We start from the raw sequence: 24,266 nt of genomic DNA, 5'->3' as shown, positions 1-24,266 counted from the left end.
ATGCGAGGGAAGTACACAACAGTTGCATGGACTTGACTCCTATTTTGGCTAGAGTGCCTGCATCAGGAGTCCACAGTACATAAATCTAAACAGGAACAGAAATGCAAAATAACAATTACAAGGCCATGAAAAATTGACACGTGTATTAATATAAATTTAAGTATAAATAAATGTAAATTGAACAAACACGAAATACGAAGCTGGAATATTGCATGGAACAGAAGACAAAATAAATGAAAAGGTATATGAAAAGTGTAAATAATATATAATATGAATGTAAAAGAGAAGACATACCCAAAAATATATGTCAAATGCACAGAGTTGTATATAACTCTCAAGAGGCGTATTTTCAAAGCACTTAGACTTACAAAGTACCGTAGTAACCTATGGAACTTTGTAAGTCTAAATGCTTTGAAAATGAGCCCCTTTAAAGCATAGGAAAAAAAAAGCCTATATGAAAATCAAAAAATGGGAGAGACTGCAGCAATAAAATGAAAACTGTCTTAAAAGCATAAATAGTAATGTAAGTGCACATGCACCGTGGTGCTAACAATCAATGTATTTGTGTGAGATATAAAGAACAAACACATTTACCTAGGAGTAGTGAAGGAATCAAATTGATGTCCAGGAAAGAGCAGACAAACATGCAGGAAGTATCACACATTAAACCATAAATAAGAGAAACCACCAGCTGAAGGAGTATTAAATACATGTAACTTTCTTGTTGTAATTTTGTTTAACATGCAACAGACGGGAATTTCTGGTGGTAGCAGAACGTCTAATAGAATATCATGGACATAAAAAGTAGTGAAATTTCTTAACCCAGGTTTGGTACATAAACATACATAAAATATGAAGAGACACCGAAAAGGGCACATATCTGTAGGGGAAATTCAAAAACTCTTCCTAGTGGAGTAAAACTAAAACACCCGTTTTTAAAAAAACTCGAGAAAGTCAGATGTAAAAGCATACAAACTACATGGCAGTACTCACAAAAATGGCATAAAATGGAGTCAGTCCAGTAGCATTTCTCCTCCACAAAGTGGTAAGGGGAATCTGCCATATAGTAATGACATCTAGTTTAAATGCTGCCTGCACGGGTCAGTGGTCATTCTCTTCTAGAGGGCTTGAAAGCACTCTTGCTATAAAACAATAGTATAATAAATTTTAAAAATGTTTGGGGAAGCTAAAATGAAGGTTGTCATTAAAAAGAAACTTTTTACTATTAAATTACAAATCAAATTGATTCTTAAAAAGAAAACTTGCAAAACTGATTGTAAAATCTGGTGCAGTATCATGTGCCCACCTGGAAATACTAATTTTAGTGTTAAAATGCTGTGAAAAACGTTGGGAAATAGCAAAGAAGGCTGAAAAATTCATATATTCCAGTGACCGTATTTGATTCGTTCCAATGACGTGAATGATCAGGTTCAGGAAGTACTACAAACAGTATGAGAATGCAATTGCTCTGCCTGGAATGTATGTGGGGAGCAGCGACTGTCCTTATTTGTTAATTTGTACAGCGCTGCGTAACCCTAGTAGCGCTCTAGAAATGTTAGGTAGTGGTAGTAATTTAAAATAAATGTGTAAAATAACTTATGTTAATGGCTCAAGAACAATAAAGGGTAAAAACAGATAAAATAGGGGAGAGAGGACAATGCACACAGATAAAACAATTAGGAGTAAATACATAGGAACAGAATGCATGGATCCAATGGTAAAAAAAAAAAGGATTAATGTAATGAAATAATAAAAACTAAATACACATTTATATACATCCATATTTATATTTCTAACTATGAAAAACCGATGCTTAAAAAGCTGGGCAATAAATATACAAATATGATTTCTTTTATGTGCATGGTTCTTACTAAAATGAAAGGAGTGCCCTTTCAGTGTCCACAAAACGTTTTTCCTTTACAAACTGTTTCTTTTAAAACCACAGCGATGCAACCAAATAAAAGATGCCTGTAAACAGTATATGGAAAGGAGATTACAGAAGGGGTTTTAAATATTAAGCCCAATTGGTGCAGCTGTATTAAGGTTATTAAACAGTGTTGTTCATCTCTTAAAAGCATCTGATCCAAGTTTCCACCTCACTGCCTTTTTTTTCTTTATAACAAATCTTTAATTTTATATGGCGTGGTTATGGAGATTTCAATGTGTGTGCTGAGGTAGCGTTTCTAGAAATGCAGATCCCAATGTGTGACTAGGGGTGCTGAGGTAACATTTCTAGAAATACAACTTCTGTGCTGTATAATTTTACCATTCTTTTGGTTTTTCCGACACAAAGTAATTGCATGGACAAACAATCACATATATGTCGTAGCTGGAAGTACAGTAGTATAATAGAGTTTGATCTCTTGGTGACTGGATGTGTGAAAACAGAGTATACGCATCTGCAGACAGAGCAGAAATCACACTGGGAATTACCTGTGTGTATAGTTTCTTCTGTGATTTGGCTCTGGTAGCACCAGTTACTCTCTTAAATTCTTTTTGCGTGCACAGACAATGACAGGTTTTTTGCCTGTGAAGCAGGAATGTCGTAAGATATGCCAATGTTTCCTGAATCTTACTTTTCTGATCTGATGAGAAAAACGTAAGGTGGAGACAATGTTTGGTTTGGCTTTAGGTGGTCTGGGTGTTAACAAACTCCTTTTACATTGTGCTCTTGCTTTTTGAAGTCCAGTTTTATTAATCTCTCTGGGTATCCTCTCTGCCTGCGTGTGAAAATCTTCTAGGTCAGAACAGATCCTGCATAGTCTTAAAAATTGATAGGTAAATTATATTTCAAACTTCTATTGTGATAGCTACAGAAATGGAGGTAGGCATTTTTATCTGTGTGTTTTTCATATGAAAACGTGTTGTTTTCCTTAAGTAATTGATGTTCGTTTTGTTTTTTTTACCTTTTCCTCTTTCTTTTCAAAGTTTGGATTAACAAGATCATAAGGTCCAAGGAGCACTTATTGAGAAGAGCCTCCATTGTCTCATAAATTCCTCATCCTCATTGAACATTCTAGGACAGGTGGTTTATTTATTTTCAGCCCTTGGGGAATTCTTTTATAGTGGCAGTAGTCTAGAAGTGTGGACCCATGTAACTCATTTTGTATCATTCATTTACTAAGTTTAATAGCTTTCTTCCAGCGATTGAGATAGGAAAATGAGGTCTTTGAAGATTAAGAAACAAGAAAAACTACTATTTGGTCATTATAAATGAGGGAATGCTTCCGTTTGTGCTGCGAACATTAAGACCAACACAGTCATCAGTCCCATTATGGATGCACCTTACAAATTAAAACAATTCTCCAATTGTAAGAGTGGAGGAGTAGTATATAGGGCAATGTGCCCTTGCATACTTCTGTATATAGGCAAAACTCAGTAAAAGGATAATAGAACATGAGTGCTATCAAAACTTCAGCACTCTGAAAACCACTGGTAGACCCACTCATTGGAGATGAAATGTTCTTTTGAGGACTACAAATTGTGTGTGCTGGCTCAAACTAAACCATCTTAGAGAGATGGAAATATAGACTTTCTTCTTTTAAGGTCAAAACAAAAGTTCATTTCGAGTTCAGTACTTTCACCCCGTATGGTCTAAACCTAGGAACCAGACCTCAGACTTGTGATGGTCTGTGTTACTTATTTATGATTTGTGGCTGCTTTTAATAATTTTGTTGATATATCTTAGAGTTTAATATTATACTTTTAATGCATTGATCAGTCTGCCTTTGTTCTGTGATTTTGTTTTTTTTAGGTGAATGTTTTATATTATGTTTCATATTTGAGTACAGCATGTAAGTGATCATAGGGGCATCATATCTGAATTAATATTACCTCAAAACAAGTGTATTTAAAGTTGTTTTCAATAGTAATTACATTTCTATGCCCCCCTTTTCTTCCTGGAACACGCTTGACTGGCTACAGTCGCGAGTAAGCTTCATACTCGTCAATGTGACATCATTGGAATGCATGACTACAAATGGAATGCATAGCTAAAACACTTAGAGCCCTGTTTACTAAGGTACACTAGTGTTTTTAGTGCACGCTAACGCTAGACACCCATAGGAATATATGAGTGTCTCTAGTGTTAGCTTGTGCTAAAATCACTAGTGCGCCAACAGCATGGTTTAGTAAACAAGGCCTTTAGTGATTAACAACATCTTCACTCCTGAACAAAAAATAAATGCAAAACCAGTGTAATTTTGCTAATTTGGATCTTCCATGATTTTAAGTGGGGTTTTTAGGGTTTGCTTTTTCCTAATGAAAGGAACGGGTTCTGCTTTAAAATTCAATAATAATATATTACCCAAATCTCACCAAAACCCTTTTATTTTGAGATTATTCATTTTCAAGTCATGATTTAGAAAATATTTTTTGATTGGGTCATTTGACCATGAACTAAGGGTGTCAACAAAACAAGCTTGGTTGATGTCGCAACAGAAGCTGAGCTGAAGGTGAGTGTTTCTGCAAATCTTTTTCTGTTTTGGTTTTTAAATAAACCATCTGGTTTTTTTTTTAAAGAGATATTCATGCACTCTTGGTTTCGTTGGTACTTGCAGGAACACTCATCGATCTTGATATATACACTTTTAATCTATGTAGTGCCCATATGTTACTTTTTTACATGTTCATTTATATTTGTTTAAACATTTTTACATGTTGTTCTATTGGATAAGAGACTTGCTTATTTTAACTCAGTTGATTTATGTTGTTTTATTTGCATGTTTTGTTTTATATAAACAATTATGATTTTACTAATGTTGATCTTATTTATATTGTTTGTTTTTACAGTACTATTACCCCACAGGCAGCCCCAAGTGGGGTGAAACTTGGTGAAGTCGGGCATTTGTTTGAATACCTCCAAGTGTTGTCGCTAATAAATTTGCTTTTGGACTATTTACTTTCTGGTTTGCTCTTCTTGTTGCTGTTCTGGCAGTTGTGAACTAGTTGTTTAGGTAGTTGTGCACATCAGACAGACAAGCTAAAGCTTTGCCACTACTGGTAAAGGACAAATGGGCTCATCTCTTGACAGATCATTTGAGGCTTTCAGGGATTTTAAGCTCGCTATCCAGATCAGTTGTGCATTTTCACTTGGTACATAGAGTCATTTCAAGTTCACTGATTCCAGCAGTTATCATAGTTGAAATAGTAATAGTAAATATATAAGCAGCGGGTCTGAACCTTCTGTTTTGACCACAGTCATAACGTTGTCTCTTCCAGTAAGTTCATGTGGCAAAATGGTAAAACTCAGTACTGTAAAGGTTTGCATTTGGTCAAGAAATCAAGAGGGCACTGACTACAGCTCAAAGTCCAGATCTTAATCTTGGTATGAACTAAAAGTTTTTGAGAGAGTAGAACATTGCAGTAAAAAAAAAAACCAAAACAAAACCCTAAAAACTAACTGGTTGGCATTCAAAGTGATTTACAACTGTATAGTCCTCTTCAAAATATCATGACTATATTTCAACTTTTAACTTTTAGCTGCATACTCCATATTCAATTCTAAACAACTGTTAAGCAGCATGAAAGAATGGAGGAAAAAGCTTCAAATGGGCTCCTTATAATTATGGCAACCAGCCTTCTGTATCAAGGAGCATATGTTAACGGCAAAAAAAATCCATCCACCATTAAATGTTAAATATTTACTGACTTTTAAATCATACAAATCTCTTTATAGCAGAACTTATTTGAACACGATGCCCAGCATTATCCATCGTGTTCAGATAAGTTCTGCTATAAAGAGATTTGTATGATTTAAAAGTCAGTAAATATTTAACATTTAATGGTGGATGGATTTTTTGTGCCGATAACGTATGCTCCTTGACACAGAAGGCTGGTTGCCATAATTATAAGGAGCCCATTTGAAGCTTTTTCCTTCATTCTTTCATTCTGCTTAACAGTTGTTTAGAATTGAATATGGAGTATGCAGTTAAAAGTTGAAATATAATCGTGATATTTTGAAGAGGACTATACAGTTCTATGTTACAGGAGTATCCTCTCTAGCTCATATTACGTGCGATTCAAAGTGATTTAACTAGGCAGGAGAGCCTCCTGGTGATATTCAGAAGCACTAATCGCCCCAATACTTTCTGGTTAGCGTAGGGGTGGTCTGTGGGCAGAGCCAGTGCTTAATTGATGTGGTACCAGTCTGCTAACTGGGTACGTAAGTGGATAATGTTAGGACATCAAAAAGGCTGTCTTAATTTTATTTGCCGAGCTAACCTAGCACCGGTTTAAATACCGTCTGGTACCTGGCTAACTGTCAGATGACTGCACATTCCAAGATATTCAATGCTGATGTCTGGACGTGGCCAAACATTGAATAGCTGGGCTCAGTTCTGCCTGTAGCAGTGAGTGGCTTAAAAAGTGCTGACCATCGTGAGCTGAATATTTATTCTCTTAAATTTTTTGCTATCTAGAAAATATTACTGCTTATATTTTTGTTCTTTTCTACATAGGGAGAGGGAGCGAGAAATGTATGGACCAAAGAAGAGGGGCCCTAAACCCAAAACTTTCCTACTGAAGGTAAATTGGAGAACAGTCACACCTCATACCCAGCAGACTGAATTAATAGAGACGTGCACCAGTTAGTATCCTCTTTGGTAGCCTCAGAAAGAGGTAAAGGCTTGAATGGGTATGTAGAACGAACTTGCCTCTTGTGCCAGAATGTTTGTGTATTAAACTTGGTGTACCGCCTTTACCAGAAGCTGTAAACCACTTCAATCAAAATAATAAAAAGCAAAAGAAAGGAACTCCTGTAGACTGTAGGAAAGCAAAAGCAATGAAAAGAGGGACAAGATGAATGATAATTGAAAAAAGGGAGGGAAAAGACACAGACTGCTGAGCTGAGAAAGACCTAGCATTACCCAAATGGTCCCAAAAGCACATTGGTCAGGGTGGTTTCTGTTGCTGTGCTAAGCAAACATTTCTGCAGCCCATAGTAGACCTGATCTAGATACAGTTATGGACTTCATTTTCCTTGGAATCCTTTTACCAGCACTAGATTGAGTAGAGTGGAGAACTATCAAATATTCTGACTCTGATTGCAAAGTTAGAGACCACTGTTCTGTTTTTTTTTTTTTTTTGTTTGGTTGTTTTTTTTTCCACTTCCATCTCCTTTATTAGGAAGATTGGACCTGCTATAGAAATTCTACTCATTTTTCTCCTAAACTGAAGTGGGGGCATATCCTAGTGGTTAGAGCATTAGATTTCACAGATGCTCCTTTTTCACCTTGAGCAAGTTGCTTCCCTCCTCCATTGTTTCAGGATTTAAGAGTAGGGATTTCCCTATTACCAATCTATTGTAATGTAACTAACAATGAAAAAGTGTGAGCTAAATCCAGTCCAAATAAATAAGTGTAAATCGGGCTGAAGCTCAAGCAGAGGCACAAAAGCAGATTTTAAATGTTTTTTTGACCCTAATTCTTTTTTCTGAAATAACTTAATATACCACAATTTGAGCGGAAAGCTGAGATTATGGTGAAAAATAAAATAGAGAGCCAGAAGAAACCATATACAGTGGTGGAAATAAGTATTTGATCCCTTGCTGATTTTGTAAGTTTGCCCACTGACAAAGACATGAGCAGCCCATAATTGAAGGGTAGGTTATTGGTAACAGTGAGAGATAGCACATCACAAATTAAATCCGGAAAATCACATTGTGGAAAGTATATGAATTTATTTGCATTCTGCAGAGGGAAATAAGTATTTGATCCCCCACCAACCAGTAAGAGATCTGGCCCCTACAGACCAGGTAGATGCTCCAAATCAACTCGTTACCTGCATGACAGACAGCTGTCGGCAATGGTCACCTGTATGAAAGACACCTGTCCACAGACTCAGTGAATCAGTCAGACTCTAACCTCTACAAAATGGCCAAGAGCAAGGAGCTGTCTAAGGATGTCAGGGACAAGATCATACACCTGCACAAGGCTGGAATGGGCTACAAAACCATCAGTAAGACGCTGGGCGAGAAGGAGACAACTGTTGGTGCCATAGTAAGAAAATGGAAGAAGTACAAAATGACTGTCAATCGACAAAGATCTGGGGCTCCACGCAAAATCTCACCTCGTGGGGTATCCTTGATCATGAGGAAGGTTAGAAATCAGCCTACAACTACAAGGGGGGAACTTGTCAATGATCTCAAGGCAGCTGGGACCACTGTCACCACGAAAACCATTGGTAACACATTACGACATAACGGATTGCAATCCTGCAGTGCCCGCAAGGTCCCCCTGCTCCGGAAGGCACATGTGACGGCCCGTCTGAAGTTTGCCAGTGAACACCTGGATGATGCCGAGAGTGATTGGGAGAAGGTGCTGTGGTCAGATGAGACAAAAATTGAGCTCTTTGGCATGAACTCAACTCGCCGTGTTTGGAGGAAGAGAAATGCTGCCTATGACCCAAAGAACACCGTCCCCACTGTCAAGCATGGAGGTGGAAATGTTATGTTTTGGGGGTGTTTCTCTGCTAAGGGCACAGGACTACTTCACCGCATCAATGGGAGAATGGATGGGGCCATGTACCGTACAATTCTGAGTGACAACCTCCTTCCCTCCGCCAGGGCCTTAAAAATGGGTCGTGGCTGGGTCTTCCAGCACGACAATGACCCAAAACATACAGCCAAGGCAACAAAGGAGTGGCTCAGGAAGAAGCACATTAGGGTCATGGAGTGGCCTAGCCAGTCACCAGACCTTAATCCCATTGAAAACTTATGGAGGGAGCTGAAGCTGCGAGTTGCCAAGCGACAGCCCAGAACTCTTAATGATTTAGAGATGATCTGCAAAGAGGAGTGGACCAAAATTCCTCCTGACATGTGTGCAAACCTCATCATCAACTACAGAAGACGTCTGACCGCTGTGCTTGCCAACAAGGGTTTTGCCACCAAGTATTAGGTCTTGTTTGCCAGAGGGATTAAATACTTATTTCCCTCTGCAGAATGCAAATACATTCATATACTTTCCACAATGTGATTTTCCGGATTTAATTTGTGATGTGCTATCTCTCACTGTTACCAATAACCTACCCTTCAATTATGGGCTGCTCATGTCTTTGTCAGTGGGCAAACTTACAAAATCAGCAAGGGATCAAATACTTATTTCCACCACTGTAAACAGTATTGAGGACAGTAAGTGTGTTTTGTGTTGCACAATAAAGAACCTCCAAATAACCCCCCCCCCCCCCCCGATATTAAGTTAAGTTACCAGAATCACAAAAGAGAGGGGAAAGCAACAACAGCACTGATGTCGGAGCAGCCATGGCTAGGGCCAGAGCAATTAAGCATCATGGAAGGCCTGGTGGAAAAGTCATGTCTTCATGCCAGGCTTAAATTTCTTGAGTGAACTCTATAGATGCAGGCAAAGACAAGGTCAGTGGGTAAAGAATTGCACAATGAGGGAGCCAAGAAGCCAAACAGAGTGGCAAGTTTAGTTGTGTCCTGGCCTTGACAAAGGGGAAAGGGAAATGGGACTTGATATACTGCCTTTCTGAGGTTTTTGCAACTACATTCAAAGCGGTTTACATATATTCAGGTGCTTATTTTGTACCAGGGGCAATGGAGGGTTAAGTGACTTGCCCAGAGTCGCAAGGAGCTGTAGTGGGAATCAAACTCAGTTCCCCAGGATCAAAGTCCACTGCACTAACCACTAGGCTACTCCTCCACAAAGGGAGAAGAGCTAGCAAATTGGCTTGTGAAGACCTCAACAAATACAGAGGGCAATAGGGAACAACCAGGAGATGGAAAGGCTGTATAATATCCTGATGGGGCTGTATCAAAGTTTTTTAATTTTATGGGACAGGTTACAGGGAGCCAGTGCTGGGCAATGAGACGAGGAGTCACGTGATCAAAGCACTTAGCATTATAAAGGAGTTTGGCAACTGTATTTTGCAGCATTTGTGACATGCTTCAGACTGTGGAGTGGAACACCTGCCAGAAAAGGGTTGGTTATAATTTCTTCTTTTTGTTTCTTCACTTTTTCCATGTAGGCGCGTGCCCAGGCAGAGGCATTGCGTATTGGAGATGTGCACTTTGCGGTTAAGCCTGGGTCAAGCGTCTCTCCAAAGCTGCATTCAAGTGCAGCAGCACACCGTCTCAAGAAGGACATCCGCCGTTGCCATCGCATGTCCAGAAGGCCTCTGCCCCGCCCAGTGGACCCCCAGTCTGGGCAGAGTGGCACCAGCTTACGACCCCCAGTCTCTCCCTTCTCGGAGACAGTGCGCATCCTGAACCGCAAAGTGAAGCCACGGGAGCCGAAGCGTGGCCGCATTATTCTGAACCTGAAGGTCATTGACAAAGGCAGTAAGTCGCCCCTGGTCCGGTCAAAGATCCCCTCCCGCAACAGGGTCATTGGCAAGAGCAAGAAGTTCAGTGAAAGCATTCTGCGTACCCAGATCCGGCACATGAAGTATGGTTCCTTTCCTGTTTATAACAAGCCTACCCTCACCAGCCAGCAAGGGGAGCGAGGGCAGGGGGAAGAGGCAAGCTCACAGGGCATGGGCTCTGGCTGTGGCCTGGCCTTGAGCACAAGCACCAACCGCGTCTACAGTCACAGCTCCAGTTCCTCTGCATCTGACTGCCCCTCGCCACCTCGTTCAGATGACCCCGATGACCCACCTCCAAAGCTCCTGCCTGAAGCACCCAGCCCTGCTGTTCCTGACTGGCGTGAGTCTGAGGCACTTGACCTGTCCATCCCACCGGAGTCCGCTGCCAGCAAGCGGACCCCACCTCCCGGGGGCCAGAGCCCACCCTCTGAGTCTGAGGAGGCTGGAGACTGGCGCCCAGATATGTCGCCGTGCTCCAATGTGGTGGTCACTGATGTCACCAGCAACTTGCTGACCGTCACCATCAAGGAGTTCTGCAATGCTGAGGATTTCGAGAAAGTGGCGACTGCCAGCAAATAAGGGGCTATTCCTTCTCCCTCCCCCCCCCACCCCCCAGGACTTGGAGTCTTGAGCAGCTCACTGATGCTGAATACCCGTTGCATATCCTTTCATTTTGCTGAGGAATATTGGGAGGGGAGGTGTGGTGTCCTCGCTGGGAACACCTCTCCGAGTGTCTTCTGATAGGGGAGGGGCAATAGTAGTACAGGGAAGATAAAGGCATTGGAGTTTCCCACTTTGGCACTGCACTATGGAAGGAATGCTGTAAGCAGTTCATTTTCAGGTTTTATTATTATGTGAGTTAATTAAATCAAGATGGCTTATTTTTTGTTTTAAACAGATTTATGCCGGGCTGGGAGGGCGAAGTGTAATCATGTGTAGCACTAATGTAAAAGGAGTATGGTTCTGTGTGAAGCCAGTGCCCAGGTCAAATTAATATAGGCTCAGAGTTGTGAGGATGGACTAACATTTGTGGGCAGTGGCCATGCCAAGGCGCAGAGAGCATGTCCACTTAGCAGGCAGTTTTTGTTCAGGCACCATGCTTGTTGTCCATTTAATGGTTCATGACAGAACCTCTCTTTTTTTTGCTTCTGGTGCATTTGGGCGGGAGAAACAATGACTGAAAACTCGTCTTGTGATTTTAAATAACTGAAACCCTGAAAATGAAGTCTCATAGGTTGTCATGCGGAAGGTGTCATGGTGTAGAAAAGTAACAACCTCTGAGGCCATGCAGCTGCACTGTCTGCTGAGTGTATAACAGTGGAGCAGTGCTTGATGAGGGTGGGCTCTCCCTAGCTACTCCATTGATGTGTGTGGTGAATGGATGCCATCAGATCATGAACTAGTCCCCATTTGAGCAGAAACTGGCAGGAAATGAGAGCCAGCACACGACAGAGGCGCCTGAGGCTGTTTTGCATTTTCCACAACGTGACCCATGACCCAAGTGACTCCTTGACACCATTTATTCTCTCCTTCCCAGTAATCCTTCCAAGTGCAGAGAGTCTCTCTGAAGAAGAAACTGCAGCCAGATTGGGAAGATGGGAGTGTGTGTGTGTACATGAGGAGGGATGTTAAGCAAATGCCCACTGCAGGGAAGCTATTGTTGCACCATCCTCCTCATTACCTCCCTCTCTCCAAGCCCATTTTTTCCTAGTACATCCATGGTGCTAACCAGTGACCTTGTCCTCTGACCTACTGTTTTCCTTCGCAAATACACATGCCTTAAATACACAGCTCTTGTTCAGACTGCATTCCACTACTGAAGTGCATCCTCCATCTCTTCTGTGCTCAGCAGAAGGGGCAGACAAAAGGTCAGAGGGCAAAGTTCTGTAACACAGTACTGTAACTAGAGCAGGGCTTTTTGTTTTGTTTTTTGTTGTTTTGTTTTTTTTTTTAAACTTGGCATCCCACACCCAAAATGTGGGCCTGCTCCATGCTTCTGTGTTTCTGTGACAGTTGTTCAATGGTGCTAGCTACTGCAGAAGGAATGTTTCAAACCCAGGAAGTTAAAAACTAAGTTTGCAGAAGTTTCCCTAGAAATGTGTGCATGCTGTTGTTTTTTTTTTGTGTGTGTGTGTGTGAAAAAGTATAACTAAATGAATTGAGAAGGAACTCCTTAAGCTTAAAACTGGCTCCCTCTCTCCCTTGCCTATGTGCTTATAATCCTTCCTGTACACCAAGAGCAGAAGGAATCGGTGTTTTGCTGAGACTTACTCTGCTGTTTACACACACAGCAAGAAAGTACAGTTGCCAGTACCTTTGCTGATCTCTAGTGTCCTAGCCCTTCTGTGTTAAAAGTCTTTCTCAGTGCCCCACCATCAGAGGGTTCCTACAGTAAAGTTTCCCAGGTCTGAAGTTGCTCCTTTGTGGCCAAGAACCAGTGGTGCTAAAAGAAAACTGTTGCTTGATCCGGTCGTGTCCTTTTCAATTTAGAATTTTCTCTGTTTCGCTTCTGGATGTTGGGCTGCCTCCTTAGGACATTGTGGGGTTCTTGCAGCGCTCTGCAAAATCATAAAAAAAAAGAAGAGAGAATTTGTGCACCCTGGCTGCTTTAAATTGATCCCATGGTGCAAAAATCAATTTGCATGGTTCTTTGTGACCGTTGGGTGCTGTCTGATTTATTTTTTGTTGTTGTTGGTTTCATTCAAATTGTTTAGTCTTTGTGACCGTTGGGTGCTGTCTGATTTATTTTTTGTTGTTGTTGGTTTCATTCAAATTGTTTAGTCTTAGTTTCCATGCAGGATGATGGGTTGTGGATCCTCTTTTTTTTTTTTTTCTCTCCTTCTCCTCTCTCTCCCCCCCCCCCCCCCCCCCCAAATCAACTAATTGATGCTTCCTTCACTGGTCAGTAAGTATGTGTTTTGTGTGGTGGTGTGTTGTCTGGGGGCGGGGGGGGGGGGGGGGTTGTGGGTTGTTTTGTTTTTTTACTTACAAAAACTGAACAGATATGACTGTGTAAAGCCATTGACTAGATGCTCAAAGGCAGACTCACAGGTGTTAAACATTTTGGTAGGGATGTGCATTCATTAGCATGCCTTAAATTTAGTGAATGCAGAATCAATTTAATGTGCATTTAATCAATGAATTTATGTGCACTAAAAACTTCTAATGCATAATTTAAAAAAATTGTTGAAACAAGTGTCTGAAGCAAATTGGAAAAAATGCCCAAAAATTGAAAATGTTTTGCCTTTGCACATCCCTAGTAATTAAAGGGCATTTTTAATGTTAGTTGGCACCTCAGCCAGTGGTGGTATTCTGTCTCTTCTTGGGTTAGCCCCTGCCCAAGGGCATGTAAGCACCAGAAAGAGTCTATTGCAAGTTATCTGTCAAAATAACCATTTTAATATCGAGGTGCCCAGGCCGTTTACTGCTGATCCGGCGGACTGTGTCTTTCTGCAGTTCTTGTAAGCCCCCCTCCTGAGTGTCTGTCGTACATCTGCACTCATTGAGATATCAGCAGTTATCCATTTTAATAAATCTGTTTCATTACAATATGGTGCCTGGGGGTGGAGGGGAAAGAGTCTTTTGTAGTTTGTTTTTTTTTTCCCTTGATGAATGAAATGGGAACTCATTCTCACTGTTGCAGTGTCAGCCGTTCATGAGAAAATCCGTTTTTGCCATAACCTGAATGAAATGTCTTGCTTTTGGTAGCCAGAGAGGAACAGAAAGAAAGCAGAGGTGAAATAGATGCTATGTGGTTGTCCAGCAGTGACCACTGACTGATGCTCAGAAAATAACTGTTGTTCAGCCCTGACAAGTTTTAGGGTGATACACATAGAGAAATCAGTTTGCACTGGATTCTGTAAATTGGGTCTTACACTAAATCTGTGAAATTTTTTTTTTTGTTTGGTGAAATGCTGTTGTCCAGCCATGATCCCTGTCTTAGGGGGTGGGGGTAGTTATCAAGTTGCATGTTAAAGAGCTATAATGCAAGTTTTGTCGCCCTAATGCAGAGTTATTTAGGTTACCACAGAGTACATGGTAATGAGATGCAGATGCCTGCAAAACATCTCTTTACTATGTAATCTAGATCACTGCTTGCAGTAAGCACCATAAGCCACATTATAGCTGGAAAAATAACTGCAGGAAAAAGCTGGGGTTTTATTTTCTTCTTGTAAGCACTGCCCTGCAAAGCTGCAGGCTGCTCCTAGACTATGTCTCTTAAAGGGTTTGGTTAAAAGTTATCAGGCCCCTCCCCTTCCACCCATTCAGCTCAATAACCTAAGATTCCTGGTCCCTAGTGGGTTTGGGCAGGAGCGATCCACAGTTGCTTTTGCACTTGCTGGCAGTGTGTTGACACCGGCAACTAGTGGTAATCTGATAGTACTACCACTTGAGGTACAGTTTCTGTATGCCCTTATATGGAAACCTAACCCCCCCTCCCCCCCCCTATTGGTAGTACTACAAGGCTACCGCTGGGTGTTGACAGTGCCATTTTGAACCTGGCACTAGCAAGGGCAGGAACAACTAGGAATCACTCCTGTCTGAACCCACTAAGGACCAGGAATCTTCAGTGGGGGGCCTCTGAGAAGGTAGAGAGGGAGTGGGCTCTCGAGTGGGGGCACTCCTTTGAATTGGGAGGTGAGGGGTTTTTTGGGTAGGGAGGGACTTTAGAATAACATTGCTTACAAGGTCATTCACAAACAGTGTTATTTATATACCAAGGGAGTTGGTAACCTGCACTACTGAGCTACCAACAGGTGATGACTCCTGTGGTAAATCAAGGAGCAGGAAAAGCCTGACTTAATGCACCTTGATAACTTCTTTCCCTGCCACAGAAGAAAACAACAACCAGAACTTATCCTGTGATTTTTGAGATGGTCTCAGCATTGTTTCCTTCCAGATATTTTTTGAAGGGCCATTTGTAGTGATGAGTAATATGCAGGTTTTTGACTGTTCCCTATTCCCGTTGCCCTTGCAAATTATTTAAATCTGTAAGCATATTTAGAACTTCCAAGTATACTTTCACAATTTTTTAGCCCTCAGATCTGTACATTTAAGAGAGGAAATTTACAAATAAGATACTTTGTAAAAATTTTAAAACACTCCTGTTTAAACCTATTATAGCTATCAGGTACATATTTCACAGAGTAGTGCAATGTGATTCTACGAACAGGTATCCATATTGCAGTTCTTTAAAGCTTCTACATAGGAGCTCATTTCAAGTAGGCAACTTGATACCTCCACAAATGTGACATTATAAACTGTACTGCTTAGTGTGTGCCTGTTCTCAGGTCATGTGGTAAGGGATGCTCTAGCAATACCCCAGGACTGGCATCTATTATGCTTAATCCCAGTCCTAAAAGAGAGACTGTACACTTTTCAACGGACAGTCATGACAATTCTTCTTGTTGGGCAGACTGGATGGACCGTACTGGTCTTTATCTGCTGTCATTTACTATGTTACTCCTCTCCTCTTCCAATTTCCTGAAGTCTGCTGTAGTACAGGGATCGTGACTGGTTCCCAGCACTGGTTTGGTTTTAGGGTTTGTCTGTTTTTTTTGTTTTTTTTTTTTCTTTATCTTTAATATCCTGAGTAAAGTAGCTGTGAGATGTAATGCCATTAATTCATTTTTTTTTAACCAAAAGGTTACCATTTGTGGCTGCCTTGTTTCTGCTATAACTAGCCTGGATCTTTAGCAGTCCTTCTGAGAAAGCAAGAAGCCTTTTTCGTTTGGGGAGGTGGAGGGAAGAAGTAATGAAAAGAAAATTCCACATAATAGTACATACAGACTGAACTCGAAAATAAAACAGACTGTTAGACAGTAAAAATGAAAATCCAGTTAAGTTGCACGTTTTTATCCCATTTTGGCAGATGGCCATAAGAACTCCTAGAACGGGCTGCATCAGTTCACTTGCCCATCTCCTGAGCAGCGCTGGTAATGAAAGTTTGGGGCAAGTTATAAGACTCAAAACTCGTGTAGAGCTGTCTATTCCGGTTGGACCATTCCATTTCACAACAGTGATAGTTCAAGGTTGTTCTGAATAGCTTGTGATGTCTTTCCTAAGTCATTATTTTGACCCTAGATGTACTATTTGTTGCCATATCTTTCAGTGGTAGCGAGTCACACAAGTTTAATGGTGGATTGTATGAAGACATGAGTTGGGTACTGTTGGCCATGTCTGAGCTGTCTCTCACTGTAATGTGCTTTCCAGGACCCCTGCTACTCCTGCTGCAAGGTATTTCTGGAGAACCTTGCTGTCCCAGTTTGGTGGGTGGCAGATGGCATGTTGCATGGGCGGGCACAACCCAAGGAAAAACACAAACTAGACACAAAAAGTAAAACGTATTGCAAGCATAACTAGATTTACTTTTTTGTAGGTGGGAAAGATTTCTCAACATCCATGTAATCAAAATGCAACTTACCACACTCCCCATCCCCTCGCCGGGACTATCAGTAGGGGTGGGCAAAGTGTGTGGCTACCCAGGTTCAAGTGTTCATGGCCCCACTGTAGCAGCAGGAGTACTCCTGAACATTTAGGCAACTGCTAGCAGGGGTTCATGTCTTTAGGGAAAACCGACAGAACAGCCAAGTCATTGGAGGTATTCCAACCTCTCCCCACCACTGGGCTGGTCCAGCTAATTGCCACATGAGTAATTGCAAGAATTCTGTGGCAGGTGAAAATTATAGTTTAAAATCTGGATTCTTATTTTGTTCTGTTGCAGATTTATAGGGCATTGAGAAAGTTAAGTTACATACCAATGAATTTTAAAAGGCTAAACACAGACCCAAAAGGCTTGACCCTCAAAGAGGCAGGACAGCGTTTTTCCAGTCACTCATTAGTCCTGTTGTGCGTGGTATCGTGGTCTGAATGCCTGCTTATTTTGTTGATGTTGCAAAGCCCCTTGGAGGTTTCCAGCCCTACTGTAGGAGGGAGGCGCGTTCTGCCAGTGTTTTCTTCAGTAGTTATCTGATAGTCCATCTGGTTTTCTAAGCCTCTTTTTTTCTTCCCTGCCCCCCATCACCACCCCAAGTATTGCTTACATGGGCCCTGGGCTATGAAGAACTTTACATTAACGCAATTTAAAATGTTGCAGATCAACTTGAATCTGTGGCATTACAAAAAGAATTAAGGAACTCTGGCCCACTTAATCTTCCCATCTATCCTAATCAGTGTAATGATTAATCTTTTTGCTGGGCTATAGGGGTCCCCCAGTTGTAATACATAAGCATTTTAAAACTCCCACAAACAGAATTCCACATGCTGTAAGCTACAGAAGACGAAGCAGCAGGAAAGTTCTCTTAACTAATTCCTCTTGCTGACTGGAGGAAAACTCATGGGGGAGAGAGATAGAATAGATATGAATCTGTGAGCCGTGATGGCTGTGGGCAACCCCCCCCCCCCCCCCCCCAAAAAAAAAAAAAACCCAAACCCCACATACACATCTCTTGGCAAAGAGCTGAGTTTACTAGTGCAAATGTTCACCTTGGGATCTATTGAATTAGTGTATCCAAGAGGACCCTTCCTAAACATTTTGGACTTAAGCATATGTCTAGTTTGCCTATACTTTAAGCCTGACTTGAGCGTGCATGGATATTTCTGCAGTAGGCATGCCCCCCCCCCCCCCCCCCACGTCAATCTGTTTTTGCTGGTGCTTCCTCTACATGTTGGACAAGAAGCAGCTAAATCAGGTGACTCCTAGCCTCCAAATCAGCAGTCCCTCAGACACAGCACTGGTACTGATGGGGGCTGTAGGCCACCCAAAAACAAACTCTTCCACAACCCTACCCAGCTAGTGTTGGCAGGGCTGAGCTCCAGAGTACAACTTTAATCTCTAAAGCACACCACACCAACACCCCTGATTTGCTGCAACAGTAACCATCCTTCCTGGGAAGTAATGAGCTGGTGTTGCTTTATGTGCTGCCAGAGAGACAAACCATGTGCCTTTCCCCTGCATGATTCTCTTATGTCAGAACATCTGGGTTTGCCCATAATTTAACTTGGTATATGGAATGCTTTTGGAACTTCAGTATTGCCATTGGTGTTTTCCTTTTGTATACAGTGCTAGTGTAAGGGGTGGTACACAGCTTTGTGTTCTTTTAGCTAGGTTGGCTCTGCAGTATCGAGGACAATATGAACAGAAAATGTGTAATGTAGAGGCTAGATTTTATTATTAGTATCACTTTATGAATTAGATGCTTTTGTGAGTTTTAATAACTCCAAATGAAATATCTTGTGTGGCTAAAAGACACACTCCTTGTATTTCTTAGTGTAGTATAGTTAGTAAATACAATTATTTTAGATTCTGCTTTAGTTCTTAATAAATATAGTAAAAACAGTTAAAGAGTAAAATTAAAAATAAGATCACTTATTATAAAAGAGGAATTATTTGGAGAAAGGTTCTTCACTCTGAGCCTTGAGGGCTACAGAGAGGTCTGGTTGTCAGGGCAACTGCACTAGGCAAATTAACCTGGTTCTTGGATAGAATGCATACAGATATGTCTTCTGAATATTCAGTGTTTGAGAACAATTGAACTAAATACATTTACATCACTTGGTTTCTGTAAAAAAAAAAAAGTCAGAAGGCAGTCTTTCCCCTCCCCCTCCTCCAGCTTTATTAATGAGGTATCAAACTTTTTTAAGATTGGTTACCAAAGGGGACACCTTTCTAAGGTGAACACGTTCAAGTTGATGATAGAACTTAATGTATAGCACCTTGTGATTTCAAAAGCAATCCATTTACTTTAGTGTCCATAAAATATCTTTTTAATTAAATAATACATAAGTATGATGAATTTATATCAGGACATATTTAACTGTTAAAAGTGTCACTGGTGAGCACATTATAAATCCAGGCAAATTAAGCAACCTAACACTACTTCCTAAAGCTATGATAGGCAGCAGAATAGAGTGAGCCACAGCCCAGTCAACTTCTTGCCCAACATGGCTCACCAGTTAGAGAGCTGCTGGGGTGGAACAGTTTGATTAGTTAGGGCTTTTCAACTGAAATGATCTGTTGCGTCTGAAAGCCACTTTGTGGTTCAGTGAAAAATGCTTTCATCACAAGCCAGGGTTCTTTAGTTAGTAGACACAGCATCTCACTGTATATGTGACTACTTCTTGTTTGGAAAATGTTTTTATTAACAAAGTACAGAATAGACTGGATATTTAACTCTTATACTCCACAGACACAGCAACAATGACATTTGTTTTAAATATAATCATCATATAGGGATGGTTTAACCAAGCACTAAATGTTGTTTATTTATAAGTGATCTGTGTGTTTTAGGTGAAAGAGTAGCCCAGTAGTGTTCCCAAAGCAACCAAAATTCCTTCCATTGCGTCTCTGTAGCATCTATCTCAGGCCTTTCCACGGTTAATGATGCCAGCTGCAATCTCCACCGAGATGCACTAGCTGCCAGTAGTAATTTCCAATCCACCAGTATGCATTTATAAGCCAACAGGAATGTTTAACTCAAAAAATAATTTTAGAATGATAACTTAATTTTTTAAAAATAAATTTAGTAATGTAAATGTGATTAGCCCAGTTGTTTTCAACATGTACAGCAAAAGAGTCTTTTTATGTTTGATTAATATTCATACAGAACATCCTGAAAACCAGGGCTGAGCTGGGCAGCATTGGCATTGTTGTCATTCCTGTTTTGTGTTTTTTGCTTTTCAAGGTTATGAAGCAGCCTTTTAAACAAGGTGTTGGGTGGCACTGTAGCAGGTTCTGGTCTGGGCATACCTGTATTTATTCTCTTCCTCATTTTGGTTATTTTCCGGTGCTAGTCCACAAAGCAGATGCAGCTTTTCAGGTATCCACAATGAATATTCATTCTGATTTGGAGCCATCTTCAGTCCTTAGGCGGGCAGTGGTGCCACTATGGTTCTATCTGAGTTTAGCTTTCCTCTTTGTTTCACCTAGGTCTCTGAAGTTAGACCATTTCTTAATTTACAGTGTCTAGTTATCGTTTAAAAAAAAAAAACCAGAATTGTTTGTGGTCCTTGAGGGGCCATTACTCGGTTCTCCCATGCTACTCCGATTTAGGTCATGTTGCCAATCTTAAAAACCTAGAGCTGGGATATTAGCTGCCAGGCCAGTCCTAGAGTTGGTGCCCCTGACTCCAGCTAAGCATGATAGGGTGCATCCAATCCTGACTTTTATTCCAGTTGCATTTCATTTAGTTTACAGTTTTCCTCTCCTAGTATATCTAGCCAGTTGGGTGTTAAGGATATCCCCCAATGATTACAAATGTTTGCATGCACGGCCTATTATAAGCAAACAGTATCTTACACATTTTCATTGTGGATATCTTGAAGACCTGGTGGGGGGCAGGGAGGCATATTGGAAAAGGGAAGGCGTACCAAAGGACAAGTTAAGGAACCACTTTCTTATGCAAAGCAAGAGTACAGGTCTGTAGATAAAGGTCAGCCTGTTGACAGACTCATCCAGTCCTGGTTCTGTCTCACTTGATCACCCTGTTTTAAGATTCAGGGAAAGGGCTGTACTTGTAAATCTGTTTAAGGTGAGCTCCTATATGGATAAATGATCCCTTCCTTGGAAAGGGTGAGGAATTTAGAATAATAGTTCTAGCATAATTTTATTAAATGGAAGATGTGCAGTTTTGTTTGTTTTGGGAGACCATTGACCAAGATAAGGGAAAGAAAAACACTTCTATATTCTTTATCTTTTGAAATGGGAATATTGGGATACAACCCCCCCCCCCCCCCCCCACTAAAGTTACTATTCTCAAAAAGAAGTTGTTCTTGAACCCATACCGCATAGCCTCTAGTGTCTTGCTGTCTTTCTAATGCTGGACAACTGTAGAACAGAAGTAGGCAAGCTCCAGCTTGTAAACTGACGACATTCTCTCCCACCTCTGCCAATCCTCAGGCCGAAAATCTGGGAGAAGATGACTAATCCCCACCTGGATTTGGGTCTTCAGGATCACAGGTTTGCCCACTCTGTTCTCTGTAGCATTCTTTTTTTACTTTTGCTCTTTGATCTCTAGGCGGCTCTGTAAAAGCTTGGAGTGTTATTCCTGAGCGACACCACTACTGTTGCTAGCCAGCGAATGGGAAGAAAACCAGGGCTCCTGCATGCTAGCACATTATCTACACTTTCAGCCGAGGATGAACAAGTCCGAAACAGCAGTACACATCTGTTTTGCTGTTGATCTTTCTTTTGGTCTATATGTTTCATAGCACCAAACAGAACAAAAATGAAATATCCAGCTAGCAGCATTTCCTTCAGTGTTTCCTGTCATCTGAGAGCTAAATAAAAGTACTAGTTATTGCAAAAGCTCTAAAGATTTCCTAGAGAGATAAAATACTTAGCTAAGGAACCTATAACTGTGACATTATAAAGGGGTTCAGCCTTAGGAGTTGTACGTTTATTTTAAAACAAATTGTTGATGTGGCCTGTGTTTGCATATTACATGTCTTTCCAGTTCAAGTTTATTCAATGTACCTTTGATCGCTTTTTTAAAATTTTGCAGCAGTACCCCACCTCCCTTTCTGAGGCATTAGTAGCAGTAATGACCCATAAGCCTCATCAAATGTGTCATGCATGGAAAGAATTCATCTTCAACCTCAGAAAGCTGATTTCCCTGTAAACTAATAATGACATTTTAACCTGTCAGTGTAGCAGAAAAAAATGAAAACGTTAGGGCAGCTTCACTTAGGGAACCCACATGGGGTCATTGATGTGATCTATTACTTTAATTCAGATTATAGAAGTGGTTCTGCATACCTTCCTAAATATGTTTTCTTATCCACTGCCCTTCTCCTTCCAGCTGTGTTTGATAAATGGGGCACAGCAGCTATCCAGCTGGTGATCTTATAGCTTGGTTTTGAAGGCCCAGTACTCTTGCACATACCCTTGATTGTCAGTAGCTGTGCAGCAGTGAGACTAGTGTACTTGTTCTGGTAGTTTCCACATGACACCCTAGGCTAAAAAGCAGTTGGATTAGTATTGTAGAAGTAGATGGTTATCATAGATTTCTCAAGTGGCTCCAGACCTGATGGTGAGGAACTCCTTTCTGTAGCTCCAGTACCATTTGGGTTTTGTGGTAGAGAGTGCATATGAGTCAGAACACAAATCTTCTCGTTTCTAGTGTGGGTGGGAGGTGGTTTATATCTAAGTGACACCTGTGATATTGATGACACGCTGCCTTTAATTTCTCAGTCCTTCAGCTAACAGCAGGATATGGAGGTGGAGCTATGCTGTAGTGGTTTTTGCTTTTTGAGTGCATGATAGAAAAACTTCTGGTATGACTTAAAAGGGGGAAATATATTTTGCAGCAGGGATCGCATTACTTATAGATGGCAGGGTTTATTGCTGCCATCTCACCATTTCACTTTGTAGGTTCTCCCACTTGTGCTGAACTCTGGAGGAAATGGATTGGAAGCTTTGAACGCTTCTTTGAAAAATGTCTGCTGAAGAGACTCAAAAGTGAAAGGCTCTTCTGCATATGTGATCATGCCTGAGATGCTCAGAAAGCTACTTTATGCCATTTGTAAAGTAGCTTTGCCAAAACACTTATTCAGTGGCATAAATGTCATGCTTGCATAGTCTGGTGGGTTTTTTTTTTGCCTCAAGTAATTTGCCTCTGATGCTATGTAGATCCAAGAGCAAGAGCCATAGATATAAACAATTTTATTGTGGGGGTGGGGGGGGGGGGGGGGCGAAGCAACCTCTAACAGTGGTATGAATTTTTGTTGTCTAAACACCTAGATGTCACAATAGGTACAACATGTTTCGGCATCAACTGTGTCTGCATGAGGGCCATAGTAAACACTACTGCTAGGACATGGAACACTCCTTGACATATAGCATACAATACTTCCAAGGCTGCCTACTCTATGTTCATCCGTCAAGGAGTGTTCATGTCTTAGCAGTAGTGTTTACTATGCCCCTCATGCAGGCATGGTGATGCTGAATCATGCTGGACACCTACTTCCCAAATTCTATAAATAACACCCAGACGTGGGCATGCAGTTATATAGGGCATGTAACATAATTAACTAATTTGCACTAAATTAGCAAATATTTGGTGATAAAATAGGTGCTGATTTGCAGTTACAGTGCTTAACTGCCTTATGGCCCCTATTCTTTAAACAGAGCACCTAATTTCTCTTGTGTGCAAATGCAAAGGAGCATTATTGTGGAATGGCCCAGTGTTCCAACTATTCTTGCATATACGTCATAGAATAGCTGCATTTATGTGCCTAACTGCTGTATTAAGGCACCGCATTTACACCAGCTGTAAACATGGCATAAGTGGTTGTGTCTAAAGTTTGGCATGTAACTGCAGACTTAGTAGGTTAGCGCCCAGTTTTTAATTGTCCCTTATTATCCAAATATTTAGATGTCATAACATTACATTCACACTGCTGTCAGAGGTTGGTGGGGTTTTTTTTTTTAGTAAAATTGTTTGTGGCTACTGGTTGATATTGCTCTGCTCTTGTTCATGGATCTACAGTTTGCTGCTCTTGTTCATGGATCTATAGTTTGCTGTACCTACTCATAGCTGTTTCTTGCTGGTATCGTGGTTGCCAGTGTAACCAGTTTAAGCATATAGTACCTTGTACTTGCAGTTTAGCTGATTTGAATTCAGTGCTGAAAAAAACAAACTGGATTGGGGTGCACAACATTGCATCTAGAAGAAAGATTCTTCACACTGAGATGACATTTAAAGGAAATTCTTTAATATGCTAAGATGTTTGCAGCCCAGAAACACAGGCTTGTGAATTTGAAGCCAGTATGAGTCAGCTGCAAATCTATCATGACAGTGGACACTGTTCAGTGTGACTTGCATTCCTCACCTTTGCTGTCTGTCAAAACTTAGCTATTTTGACACACGTAATTAACGTCTGTGTCAACCTAGCAATTTTGACACACGTACCATCAGATCCAGAAGGTATCTCCAGTCTCATTGGCA

The 24,266-nt window shown here is 41.0% G+C and overlaps 1 protein-coding gene across 2 annotated transcripts in view; it reads left to right on the top strand.

Annotated features, from left to right (window-relative positions):
• The window catches only part of CBX6 (chromobox 6), a 30,369-nt gene extending 19,262 nt beyond the window's left edge, over positions 1-11,107 (top strand). The window contains exons 4-5 of one of the 2 annotated variants that reach the window (XM_030210890.1): positions 6,459-6,525; positions 10,039-11,107. In XM_030210890.1, coding sequence (XP_030066750.1) covers positions 6,459-6,525; positions 10,039-10,899 — 928 coding nt within the window. In that variant the 3' untranslated portion in view covers positions 10,900-11,107. Of the gene's footprint in view, positions 1-6,458; positions 6,526-9,984 lie in introns of both variants that reach the window. The other variant, XM_030210882.1, reaches the window with a different exon arrangement.
• Positions 11,108-24,266: the final 13,159 nt, after the last annotated feature.

Source organism: Microcaecilia unicolor, chromosome 1 (genome assembly GCF_901765095.1).
Source record: "Microcaecilia unicolor chromosome 1, aMicUni1.1, whole genome shotgun sequence".
Lineage (NCBI taxonomy): Eukaryota > Metazoa > Chordata > Amphibia > Gymnophiona > Siphonopidae > Microcaecilia > Microcaecilia unicolor.
This window is presented reverse-complemented; position numbering and strand designations above follow the sequence as displayed.